At 40.1% G+C, this 14,147-nt stretch overlaps 1 protein-coding gene across 1 annotated transcript in view; it reads right to left on the reverse strand.

Moving 5' to 3' along the window:
• Positions 1-745: 745 nt before the first annotated feature.
• LOC130176168 (uncharacterized) overlaps positions 746-14,147 on the reverse strand; it is a 30,511-nt gene continuing 17,109 nt past the window's right edge. Inside the window, exons 8-9 of the mRNA XM_056387104.1 lie at positions 12,462-12,684; positions 746-3,891 (exon numbers count right to left, since the gene is read on the reverse strand). Coding sequence (XP_056243079.1) covers positions 2,828-3,891; positions 12,462-12,684 — 1,287 coding nt within the window. The 3' untranslated portion in view covers positions 746-2,827. The remainder of the gene's footprint in view (positions 3,892-12,461; positions 12,685-14,147) is intronic.

Here is a 14,147-nt window from a genome sequence, read left to right on the forward strand (position 1 = left end):
CTACAGCTGCCTCATCTTAATCACAGAACATACTGCTGCTCTTCCTGACTGAGGCGTCTGATTCCACTTCCTGTTTGAGAGGCTAAAATGCACAGGAAGTAAATCTCTTAATCAAAAAAATAAGAAAAGATGGTGTTGGGTGATGTAGTGTGGGATCATGGGAGTTGTTGTCTTCCTCACCATTACCGTAAGCTCCAGTTTGACATTTAAAATAAGTGTTTAAGAGACGCTGTACGGAGGACAGAGACTCAGGGAAGAGTTGGAGCTGAGATTGATGCTAACCTTTGTTTGGATTGTTTCTCTGAAAACTTATGAACCAGATGTTCAGCAGGTTTTTTACCAGCAGCTGAATTATCCAGAGGTGTCATTCTCTCCATAACAAACACACCAGGGGATTAAAACCAGTAGAAACACCCAGAAAGCAGTTTACCTTTAAAAATCAGTTATTCAGGGCGGCTCACCTGGTAGAGGTCAGACAATCACAACGCATGATCATAGAGGATATGATGTCATGATAGACAACCAAATGTGTTACCATGATTAAAATCATAGATTTCTCTGGTTTGAGAATTGATGGAAACATTTGGGAAAATGTAAAAACACAACTCAACAACATATAGAACATAGGTCTAGTTCTTTTTGGACATAAGTAGATAAACTTTCATCTGATTACCTCCCTTCTATAATTCACTTTAATTCTTGCCTCTGTGGTTTTGTATTAGTTGACAAATAACACAGAGAAATGCATAGGCTGCATCATTACTTAAGCTTTTATTTCACCAGTAAAATAATAAGATATAATGACATTTGGATTTAGTAAACACCAGCTGTATGTGACTCTGAGCCCGATGGCTCCTGCTGAAGATGTACACCTTTAAACTGGTTTCACTGGTTTACGTCTTAAAAAAGACTCAGCCATTTCCTCAAGCAGCTGGTCCCTGTAGTTTCTAGCCCAAATGGGAAAAAACAGCAATGCATTTGAGCAGCAGATTAATCCACATTTGATGCTCTAGTGAGTATATGCAGCAGAATGAGGGTGTGTGTAGGACTGAGTCAAAATAAGCTACAGTGTGTGTGTGTTCATGGTGACAAAGTAAGATGTCAGTCAGTGTAACAGTGTGGATCACTGTTGTGTTTTCATTCGTTTCTAGACAACAGTGGAGCTCGCGGCTCAGAGGAACAAGATATATCAGGTTTTAAATACACCCATGTTTCAAGCACCAATTCTTAAATTTCACATGGTTTATTAATAGTCATGACAAAACGTTACCACTCCAACATAATACACAGCTCATATGAAATGAAGTGCACCCTACCACACACACACTGGCCAATTCACTCAGGAGAAGCAGGTAGACCTCTCTATCAGTGTTGTTCATGAACGTGTTCAATATTTTTAGTGAATGCTGAATGGAACCAATCAGTTTACAAATGATGAATGGAGAGTGAACCCCGCTCACGTTTTACCGTCAGTTTTACGGCACGCCAAACAACGTCTCGGTAGACACGGCTCAGCTTGGCTGGTGCTCGCAGTACAGACGGTACAGACGCATCTACTACTGCTGAAGCCAATTTGTTTGAGCATTTGAAGCAGCTTTTTTAACAAACAAGTGAAGACTCAGAAGGATTATATTTATACAGGGATTTTAAATGTAACTCATGACTGTGATTCTTCAGTGGTGAACAATAACTCATTTAGTTTGGGAGTGGCAATGATTTGGGGCTGGTGATGGATGGTAGAAGGAGGTTCTATTGAAAAAGAATGCTTTTATTTATTTTTTAAAAAATGTAACAAATGAACATGAACTAGTTCATTTTTGGAACTGTGAACTTAGTTCAAAATTTAAAAAAATGAACTGCAAACTATATCATTTTCATCTTTATGAACTGAACTTTGAGCTAGTTCTTTTTAAGGGGCACAACACTGCTCCCTATCTCTCTTAATGGAAAGTCTTTTACTCAGTGTACTGGCAAAGGCAACAGAATATAACACAAGCACCAGAATAGTGACTGTTAGTTTGCCAGTGTTGTGCAGGTTCACACTTCACAGGAGCTAGCTGAAAGTTCAGTTCACACAGACTGAAGTGTTCATAGTTCACAGTTTTTAATTTTGAACTAAGTTGACTTCGTTCACTTTCTTTAAAAATGTGAGATTTCTTTATTTGGAACGGATTTGTTCATAAATGTCAAATGTTCATTCGGCAGGTTTCAGCAGCACCAGCTGCTGCGTTGTTGACCTGCCCATAGACTGCATATAATGCATGCCAGGTACCGGCTGTGTTTAAAAATGCATTGTTTACAAAATGTTTCATTATCATCTTGATCATATGGGGAACCAACTTCAAAGGGGAACAACCTTAGACTACACCTGTACAACGCTTGTTAGTCTATATGACTAACAAGCGTATAAAATATAAAATAAAGGCATACTGCTTTGTGAAGCACTGCTTTATGCTGCTGCTGAGCAAGACAAAGCTAAATTCAGCTTGGATGGTTCTGTTGCTCACTTAAGCAGCAAGGTTTTAAAAAACACCAGTTTACAACACTAACAGGCGGTCAAGCAGTACCCTGCATGAAGTGCAGATATGTCTAATTGGTGTTGATAAAATTAAAAAAAAAAAAAAACATTCATTAAAAACAAAGTTTTGAAGAAAGCTGACGAGTTTGCAGCTGTGTAAGTCAAAAGCTATGTAAGTTAATTTGAATTTATTCACAGTTAAAAACAGAGGCAGCTCTATTACATCAATGTGTCAGATATATTCATGTTGTTCCTGCTTCAATCACTATCTGTGCTGGAGCGTTATAGTGCACAGACAGCCGTGTAGCTTCATCCACTGCTCTCAGGAACACACTTGTGTTTTTTCACACTTGACTGTCGAGTGAATTTTCTCCCACAGACACAGCAGCTGAAGGACTTCTCCCCCGTGTGGTGTGTCATGTGTTGCGTCAGATGTCCTTTCTGTGTGAATCTTTTATCACAGATGGAGCAGCTGAATGGTTTCTCTCCTGTGTGGATCCTCATGTGTTTCAACAGTGACTGACTGAGTGTGAAGCTGGTGTTACACACCGAGCAGCTGTATGGCTTTTCTCCTGTATGAACTCTCATGTGTCTGGCCAGGATTCCGCTCTGGACGAAGCGTTTAGGACAGAACGTGCAGCTGAACGGTCTCTCTCCTGTGTGGGTTCTCATGTGAGTCCCCAAACCTGTGCTCTGTGCAAATCTCTTACCACAGACTGAGCAACTGAAGGGTTTCTCCCCTGTGTGAGTTCTGATGTGTCTCACAGCATCTCCTTTATAGTTGAACTGTTTCTTACAGATCAAACACATGAAGGTTTTTTCTCCTGAGTGAGTTCTCTTCACTGACACTAAATGTGAGTTCTGTGCAGATCTGGGAACGCAAACTGAGCAGATGAATGGTTTCTCTCCCGAAGCACTTCTCATGTGGCTCAGCCCACAGTCCTTGGGGTCAAATGTTTTACCACACCTACTGCAGCTTAGACACTTCCTGCCACTGTTACATTTTTTATCATCTCCAGGAACACCATTGTTTTTCAGTGATTTTAAATCTGTCTGAGGTTCTCTTGTCTCTGTCCAGTCTTCATTACTGTTCTCTGGATCAGAATCGTTTGACTCTGATCCTTCACGGGCCTGTCCATCACCTTCTGTTTCCACCAGTAGACCTGAGTTGCTGGCTGTAGGCTCTGTCTCTCCTGTCTCCTCCTCAGTTTGTCTTTGATGAAGGTGTGAGGACCGAGCTGTCTCTGCATCATCTTCACTCTTCAAAGAGACAGGTCCTTGAAGCTGCTCTCCTTCCTGACTGCTCCACAGTTGCTCCTGTTCGTCTTTAATATGGGGAAGCTCTGGGCCCTGCTGAACATCTGCAGATAACACTGAAATAACAAACAGATGAATGCAGACACACACGGACATTTTGAAAAATGTTATATGGTCATCACACCAAGTGCAGTAATCACACATTTGTTTCCTGCCACTCTGCTGTTGCATGAATGCTGCAAAGTGTGTATTTGTGGGTGGCTCATTCGTGCCATCAGCCATCAGATTGCACAACGCCTCTGCATCCAGTCTAAGACTCAATCCAAAAATCTCAAGAAAGACTGTTCTAGACAAATGATATATTACTATAGAATTGGGACAAATTGCACAGCCACTTATTTTTATACTGCACATGAACAGAACAGCCTACATTGCATTGTATATTGTTATTTTATATAGTATTTCTATTTTATCTTATTTATTTTAGATTGTGTTTCTATTCTCATTTTATTTCTTATATTTTCCCCTTGTTGCTGCTTTTCTTTCGTGCTGCTGTGTCAAATTTGAATTATGTATCTTATTTAATTTATGGTGACATCAAATGATGCGCTGGCAACAAGTGGCAAGTCCTTGTAGCTTGTAGATTTTTGTAATATATTTTTTTATATAAGTATATTTTTTTGGTTGATTGATGTTTTTTATTCTTTGTCGTTGTTTCGTCTGACGATGGAGAAAATAATGTACAAAAAGGAAGAACTCCTGGCTTTAAAGTTTACCAGATATGGAGTTAAACATCCCATACCAGCTGAACTGAAGAAGCCGTTCCGTGGATGCAGAGCCGGGGCTAAGCTAAAGGCTAGGAGATGGAGATATAAGCCTTTTCTACCATCATCCTCATGGGAAATGTCAACTCCCTGGCTAACAAGTGTGATGAACTGGAGGCACTTGTGAAGAACCAGCAAGCATATCATGAGTGTAGTCTCATGTGTTTCACTGATACCTGGTTAACGACAACACTCCCGACCGTTGTGTGGATTTACCCAGCTTCACTGCAGTACGAGCGGATAGAGACGCCAGAGCAAGTGGAAAGAATAAAGGTGGAGGACTGGTTCTGCTTGTGAACAGTAGATGGTGCAACCAGGTCATATCACAGTGAAGGAGAAGATCTGCTGTTGGGATACTGAACTGTTGGGAGTTGGTCTTAAACTGTACTATATACCAAGGGAGTTCTGTCACATCATCGCCATTGTTGTTTACATTCAACCACGAGACGTCATTCACGAGACTGCTGCGAGAGTACAGACCAGCACCCTGATGCATTCATTGCAATATTGGGGGATTTTAACCATGTTACTCTCACCTCTCAAGTGTCTGGCTTCACTCAGTATGTTGACTGTCCCACAAGAGAAAATAAGACACTGGACCTGTTGTATGCAAATGTCAAGGAGGTCTCCACTGCTTCAGCTCTACCACTTGGCAGATCAGATCATAATCTGTTTTTTCTTCAGCCTTCCTACAAGCCCTGTGTACTGAGGCAGGCTGCAACCACCCGCTCATTCAGGAACTGGACCCCGGAGGCCAGTGAGTCTCTAAAAGACTGTTTTGAGTGCACAGATTGGGATGTCCTGTTGGAATCACAGGAAAATTATAACAGAAGGACCCTGACCTTGATAAAATGGTTGAATGTACCACAGACTACATTAACTTCTGTATGGACACTGTAATACCAGCAAGGACTGTACACTGCTTTCCAAACAACAAACCCTGGATCACCAGTAACATCAAGACCCTCAACCAGAAAAAGGGGCCTTCAGGGATGGAGAGGGAATAGCTCAGGTGTGTGCAACATGAGCTGAAGAGGAGATTAAAGCAGGTGAAGGAGGATTACAAAAAGAAAGTAGTGGGGAAGCTGCAGCACAACAACACCAGAGAAGTGTGGGAGGGGATGAGGACCATCACTGGCTATAAAGAGAGGAACAGCCAGGCAACATCAGGTGATGTGGACAAGGCCAATGAGTTCAACCTGTTCTACAACAGGTGTGACACAGCCTCACCTGTTCTCTCTCCCACTGCTTCAGCTGCAGCTTCTCTTACGGCATCTCCTCCACAACCTGAGACTGCAGCTGCAACTCCCTCCACACTGGGGTCAAGTCTCCTGTCCTTTAAAGCAGAACAGATGAGGCTGAACCTCTCCAGAGGATTTTCTACTTAAGTTTACAAACAGGGAGGGTCCTGGTCCTGTGGGAAACATCATTTCTTGTTCCGGTACCTAAAGTACCAACCTGTGGCCCTCACATAACACATTGTGAAGACCCTGGAGTGGCTTCTTCTCCACCTTCTGAGGCCACAGGTTGAACATGCACTAGACCCCCTACAGTTCACCTACAAAGAACATATTGGAGTGGATGATGGCATCCTTTACATGCTCCACCGGGCCCATTCTTACTTGGATGAGCCAGATAGTTAGATGAGAATTATGTTCTTTGATTTCTCAAGTCCTCCTTCTGAACACCTCCAAGACCAAGGAGACGGCCCACCCTTCAGCCTGTCAGTATTTGAGGGAAGGGCATTGAGGTGGTGCACACTTATAAATACCTAGGTGTGCACCTGGACAGTAAACTGAACTGGTCCCTGAACACAGATGCCATCTACCTGAAGGGGCAGCGCCGGCTCTTTTTCCTCAAGAAGCTCAGGTACTTTGACGTCTGCAGTGAAATGCTGCACATGTTTTATCAGTCAGTGGTGGCCAGTGTACTCCTTTATGCTGCAGTCTGCTGGGGCAGCAGCATGTCTGACATGAACACAAAGAGACTGGACAAGCTGGTCAAAAAGGCTGGGTCTGTGCTTGGCAGGAGTCTGGACTCACTCAGGACTGTTGTGGAGAGACACATGCAATGTAAGATGGAGGCCATCTTGGACAATACCAACCATCCTCTCCACAACATTCTGGCAGGACAGAGAAGCAGCTACAGGTGGAGCAAACGTCTCGTCTCACACTATTGCACCTATATTTCTATACTGCACCTGTTTTCTTCGCATTGAAGACATTTTCTTTATAAATTCAGTCGTCTTGTTTGCAATGTTCTGTATGTTGAAACACAAAATCAAGTCAAAGAGAATCATATTTTTAAGACCCTAGCTTCAGATTTTAAATTTTTGAAATGTATATATTGGTTGCCAAGACATTTCATTAAATGTTCAGTAACTGTGAAATGCCCCATTCACAGTTAAAAACAAATGAAAAGTGAACAACTTTCACTGCTTTCTGTTTTAGTGTTAGGTGTGAGTTGACGATGCAGTGAGAGCACAGCTTCTCTTCACAGCACTTGCGTCTGATGTTTTCAAACGTTTCCATGTTTTAATTAATTTATACATCTAGAGGCTACTTCTTGTTATTCAGCTTCAGGTGAACTTGGATGGATTCAATGTTCAATTTACAGTGTGGTTTTCCGGGTGTCCCTTTGGATGGAGGAGGGGGTGAGTTGGATAAAAATATATCATTTTAATTAACATTTGAAGGTGAAATTATTCTGAGATCAGACCAGTGTTTGGAGATAATGCCCATCATAACCTCAGAAACATGGACAGTATGAGAGAAGACTTTCTTAAGTTATTGCATTGTATACCAAACATTACAAAAATATTAAATAGTGATTACACTCACCACCAGCTGAGATGTTTGGCCCTGTTTCTACATTTGTCACATAAAAAATTCTGAATGTGTTTGTGCCTGACATACAATCCCAACCACTCTGAACTGCTGCCCCTTGTTGAAGGCCAGTTTCCAGCTCCTGGGAGTCTCCCCTTCCTCCTGTTGCCTTACAAGGCATGTCTACATTCTGGTCTTGATGTTCCCATGTAAGTATAATTTGAACAGTTGCAGGATGTTACCATTAGATGGTGCTTTGTTCACAAAAAAACATGCACAAACAAACCAACAGTACACTGCATTCATGTTTCTCTGTACAGTATGTTTTCAGACTTACAGTAGTTGCTGGAACTTTAATGTTAGCAGTCTGTCTAATGATCATTCATCTATTTTCAACAGCATCAACCTTGATTTCTCAGTGACACTGAGACTAAGACTTGACTATTGTAATGCTTTCCTATCTGGTCTACCCAAACATATCATAAACCAGCTTCAGCTGATTCAGAACTAGCATTTTAAAGTCTCTACATCGTGTCCTTTCAGCTTCCTGTAGTCCGGCTCTTCAGGTCCTCTGGTACCAGTCTATTAATTGTTCTGAAATGCAGGACTGAAACCTGTGGTGAAGCAGCTTATATGATAGATGCTGATAGAACAGTCTGACCCGGGAGCAGCTGGAAGTGTTGAAATGTTTTAACGTAAACTCAAAAAGAACCTCTTTAGCCTGGCTTTTAATTAAATATGGTATTTAGTCATTAGTCACTTTATTTTATACACATATTTTATTGTAATTATGTTGTACATTTTATTTTATTCCATTTTACCTGTTCTTTTATTATTAATTTTCTGATGATGTAAGTTTTTGTTTGCTCATGTTATTATAGCTTTTTTAATCTATTTTATTGCATCTCATTGTCGCTTTTTTCCTTGATTTGTCTTTTTCTTTTTGCTCATCAGTTGTCTGTGAACTTGAACTGCACTAACCTGTATGAAAAGTGTTATTCAAATAAAGTTTGACTGATTGATTGAACCTGAAATTCTCCACACCAGCCCAGCTCTGTAAAGTCACTCGCTCATTACTACTCTATCTGTACACAGCAAAGAGGCAGAATCAATGCTTATGAGTGAATGAATTACAGTGATTTATCACACTGGATAAGTTACACACATTGTTGCAGATTTCTTGTCAAACATGTAGAACATGGTTAAACACAGGTCGCAGAAATAGGAAACATGTGACAGATAGAAGACGACTTCTCTGTGATGATTTTAAATGTCTTTGACTCAGAGAAAGGGGGGACTTAACCCACTGTTTCCAGTTACTGTGTCTGTCTGCACAGTCAGGGTGGTCTGACCATGATGTTAGTCACTTTGTGGTCTCACAAACTGATAAATAAATATCAATATTTCTAATGCTGCAATGTATGCTGAAATACATAAAGTCTAATTAAAATCTAATGTCAAATGTATATACTGTGCCCTAGTCAGTGCACCTGACTTCATCTGCTATCAATAATGCATGTAACATAACTGATCAGGACATGTCCTGGGTGGGTAGTGTTAGTCATTAGTGTTGTCACAATACCAATTTATGACTTCAATAAAATACCTGCCTAAATATCTTGATACCAATACTGAAACAATACCACGACAAAAACCTAAAACATTAGGTAAAGGAATGTAATAGATGACAGAACATGGAACTTTTTTTAATTAATATAAATTATGGTAATGTTTCAATACTTTAATATTTCAGTTTGATAGCCTTTGTACACTGTAAACTACTTTTGAGAGAGCCTGTTCTCATTAAATGTAATTTTTAAATCTAATTTGACTAGATAGAAAACTAGGAGGTGTATTGAGTCATTTGTGTTCAGTCTACTTTAGTGCTTGACTGTAGTTGAAAGCTAATTATCCTGGGTGTGTGCTACATCACCATGATGTGTCAGACTTACAGTTATTGTCGCTTATGTTTATTTTCATGCCCAATAAAATTGTACTTTATGTGCTGTTAAGTGTTTTCTTGTTTGTTTTTTCAGGTGTGTTTTTGACCATGAATTAGTAGATTTATAACATTAATAATTTGTTTATTGTAAATAATTAGATCAAGGTCAGTCTTATTAACGCTTTTTACAAGGTTTGCAGCAATCTGATGCCCCCTGAGTCTATGTGATTTCTTTAATAGTTAACCTTATATTTGCAACTACAGTAATAGAAATAATTATTGACAAAAATGTACATGCCATGATTACCATTAGCAGTACTTATTGAATATAAATTGATCATTTATAACTGGTGTTGTTGATCTGCATGTTTGTGAAAGCCTGATTTTTTAGCAGCTTGCAAGTTATGATAAAGTTAACGTTACCAGTGTGAAGCTTGCGTTTGCATATAGAGCATACATTAGTAAGTTAGCTAAAAAGGAAAACCCAATCAAATAGTTATCATGCCCTTAACTGCCTCGTCAAACTCAAATTGTGGAAAAAAAGTTTGCTTGTCACAAAATAAGTTGCACTTGTTTTATTTATATTCGAGGACATGGGCATGATGTAATTATGTTGTCTATTACATTCGCTAACCTGACGTTCTTTAAGTTCTTTAAACAGGTCGGCGAGATGCTTTGCCTAGTTGGACGTGCTGCCTCCCTTGGTCTGTGTGAGTTTAAAGCACCTTTTAAAGACGGGCTTTGTGGTGTCCGGGCTTGCCCTGATTGTCGGCTAAGTAATAATGCTATATTTCACTTTGTGCGTCGTCGTCGTCGACAAGTTGTGGACGTGTATTTTCACTTGTATTTGCAGCCGTTTCTCTTGTTATGTCTTCATAAGAGGTGTAGGGTGCATATGAGAGAAAAAAAACTGTTGGCACGCTCCCTATACTGGCAGGAGCGGAAGCAGAGTGCTGCAGACACACAATGTCGCACATTGATGCAACTCATTGAAAATACGGCTCTTATTAAACTGTCAAACTGTCATCCTTAAAGTATCGGTACTAAAAAAAATGGGGTATCCTACCATTTTTAACTGCAGGGTATCAAGAGACTTTTTTTTGTATCAGTATATCGTGCAACACTAGTCATCATGGCTCATAGGATGCTTTCATGTGTTGTTTTGTGTACTTACTCATAGTTACTGCACATGGACTTGATGTCATATCAGCAATTTTCAAATTTCCTACCGGCAGGAGCACACCTTATGTAAGGCTGCACAATTAATTGAAATAATAATCAAAATCACAATGTGGCCAAGTCTAATATCCAAATCACAGGAGATGCCATTTTGATTTTTTGATGAAGGTAAAATGTGTCACATTGTTGTGCATTGTTAGCACCGTAAGTGTTGTGGTGCCAAAGAGACGCCCCGGGCTACAAATCATATTCTGCAGACGTAAAGGAACATGATTGCTGGATGCAAGACACAACAAAAGTCACATAATTTTTAATTTTTTTCAGCAAAAATTAAATGCAAACACAACCATTACAACTGAAATCACAATTGCAATAACTGGCACAATATTTGCAATATGATTTTTTTTTTTTTGCATATCTTGCAGCCCTCTTACACAAATCAAATATTATCAAAACAGCTGATTTCAGGGGCACTGGATCAATAGAAATGTCCTCTGCTTTCTGTTTCACCAAGTGTGTCCTAGCCCCTCCCACACACACACCAGCAGAGGAGAGTTGACAACTCATTATGTTAAGATGTTGGAGAGAGAGAGAGAGAGAGATAGAGAGAGGTGAGCAGAGAGTTAGCTACTTAGCAGTGTAGCTGTGAAAGAAGCAGTGTGTCATTGTCAGTTAATGGTAAATATTTTGAAGAGTGCCATATAAATTATTTTTAGACATTTATCCTCTATACAGCACATTTGACAAGTTTGCTGTCAGTTCAGAAGAATAATCCTAAAACTTCTTCAACAAAGAGGGAGAAAAGTGAAGATGTCCAGGCAGAGAGCAGCAACTTTCAGCACAGGAGAGACAGACAGAACAAAACCATGAGACAGAACAGGTCCTGAGTTTAAGAGAGATTTATATTGATACTGTCATGAAAAGCTTTGTTTCAGTCTGGTCCATATTTTTGTCACTGATGTAGTAAACAGCTGAATCATACACTCAGAGCATGGTCTTTGGAAGGGGTGGCTCTGCTTGCCTATCTGTAAAAGTCACCACTGGTTTTATGTGTTACGTTTACAATGCATTCCACTTTAAAACGCAATATGTGAAATATTTGCTTTGTTTACCATGACCAAACTTCATCACTGCCAAAAATTTGACGTCCATCTTGAGAAAGTATGTTGAGGTACAGTATGTAAAGTTTGTTTAATTCCATTTTCAAACAGACAGCTGGCAGTAGTTACTTTTTTTATGCCATGGTTTGTCAAATAACTTATGGTTATTTCTATAGGCTTTGTAGCATATTCAAGCTTCTTATTCTACAGGTTCTGCAGGTTGCACAGTAGGTTCTACAGGTTCTACAGCTGTTATAACACAGTTTACTAAAATGCATTCAGGAGGTTGTTTCAGAGTCATTAGGTTCTGTAAATGTGGATCAATACAACAATGTGTTGACATAAAAAAATTACTTTTGAATACTTCAGTAATTTTAAAATCAAGTACTCCAGTACTTTAACTCAAGTAAAGATCTGACTGAATAACTTTTACTTGTATCAGAGTAATATTTTACCAGGAGCATCTATACTGTGACTCAAGGTATTGCGCTTATGTTGGACAACATACATTTGGCCGCTCTGTATAAGATATGGTCCATTTATGGCTCCTGCTCTGTGGAGTCCTATAAATGCAACTTCATGACGTTGCAGCGGCGGCAATAATGGAAACACTTGTTCCGTCTCGCTCCTGATTGGCTGCTGTAATTTCTACAAACCACTGTTTACTGAGTTCATTCGTTTTTATCGGCAAAAACAGAGGGAAACTAACAGCTTCACGCGGCTTCGTGTACCGTTTACTAATATTTCCTTATCGACAAATAACACGGGTATAAAGAAACGTGAAGCTAAAGGTCACGCCATTTAATTACTACCAACCTGCTCGGTGTAACCGAACTTCCGGCTTCAGAACAGCGTCCAGGAATCTGCGCTGTCGCTCGTTCTCCAGCTTTGAACGACAAAGTTCCTCCTCATACTCCGCTATGGTCGTTTCAAACAGTCGAAATATCTCCTCAGCTGCTGCAGTCAGGCGCTGGCTCACCGACACTCTTAGCATCTCGGCTTTAGACATGTTCACAGTTGTTGTGTGAATACTAACATGCTACATACTTTCGCTGCTAAACCCACTGGCTTCCGTGTTTTGCTAGCAGCAACCTACGGCAGCAACAACAGAGCAGCTTCCTGCTCGAATCTTTCAGAATAAATCATATTTCTTTAGAAATGTTAGAAATGTTAGAAATGATAAAAAGATTATATGTCAAAATAGTCATTCTCTTCATTGTCATTATCACTGGATTTATAGAGAAGAAAGGAAAACAACTAGCAACCTCTGCAAAGTCTGATCACACTTTTTTATAATAGAATAGAATTTCTTTAAAAAAAAATAAATAAATAAAATCTGGAATAAGATTTAGGGGGAATTACTGAATCCTTTTGATTGCCCAATAATATTGCGACTAAAAATATTGGAATCAGTCTCAATTACCCATCCTTCTTAAGTTTTTTGTGTATTCTCTCTAAAAGCAGATGTGAAGTTCACAAAAACAAAAAAATTGCTAAGACTCAGGACATTTAAGCCTGTCCTTGAACCCAACAGAACAGCTAGACCTCAACACCTCCTTGTGCAACTGGGTTCTGGACCTCCTCAGTGCACCACAATCAGTCTAGATGGGTAGTTACACCTCCAGCACCAACACAGTGAGTAATGGCACTCGCCACAGCTTTGTGCTCACCGCACTTCTGACATATGACTGCACTGCATCATCCAGCTCCAACTGCATCATTAAGTTTGCTAATGACACAACTGTCATCAGAACCTAATCAGGACAATGATGAAACAGCTTGCAGGGAAGATGTGGACCTCCCATCTTCAATCAGGATCTCTGGAGCTCAGCCAGACTGACCTCAGGTTCTTCGTCTCCTCTCTTCTCCCTGGTGTCTCAGTTAGTCCAGGTCCAGGTCTAGAAGAGTCCTGGTTGTTGAAGAATGGTGGAGACCACTGTTCTTCTCAGGAACCTTCAGTGCAGCAGAAATGTTTTTGAGCCTTGACACAGTCCTGTCTCTGAGCTCTGCAGCAGTTCCTTCCTCCTCATGGTTTCTGCTCTGATCTGCATTGTCAACTGTGAGACCTGATATAGACAGGTGTGTGTCTTTCACATCATGTCCAATCAGCTGAGGACTCCAGTCAAGGTGTAGAAACATCTCAGAGAGCATCCAGAGAAATGGAGGAACCTGAGCTTAACTTCAAGAGTCATAGCAAAGCGTCTGAATACTTATGTCAATGTGACATTTCTAAAATTCAGTTTTCACTGTGTTGTTATGAGGTGTAAATTGATGAGGGAAAAAATGAACCTAAGGCTGCAACATAAAGAAGAATCACCTCCATGTGGTTGTCTGCCTCCTCCACTCAGATGAGTTTCAGGTTACATCCTGTTTATCCATTCATATAAAATATGCACCATTTGTGTGAAATTTGGTCCTAATTGCTGTGTGAAGTCTTGAGTAATGACTAAAAAGTATTTTCTGAGGTCACCGTGACCTTGACCTTTGACCCCCAAAGTCTAA

This window comes from Seriola aureovittata, chromosome 10 (genome assembly GCF_021018895.1).
Source record: "Seriola aureovittata isolate HTS-2021-v1 ecotype China chromosome 10, ASM2101889v1, whole genome shotgun sequence".
In the NCBI taxonomy this organism is placed as follows: domain Eukaryota; kingdom Metazoa; phylum Chordata; class Actinopteri; order Carangiformes; family Carangidae; genus Seriola; species Seriola aureovittata.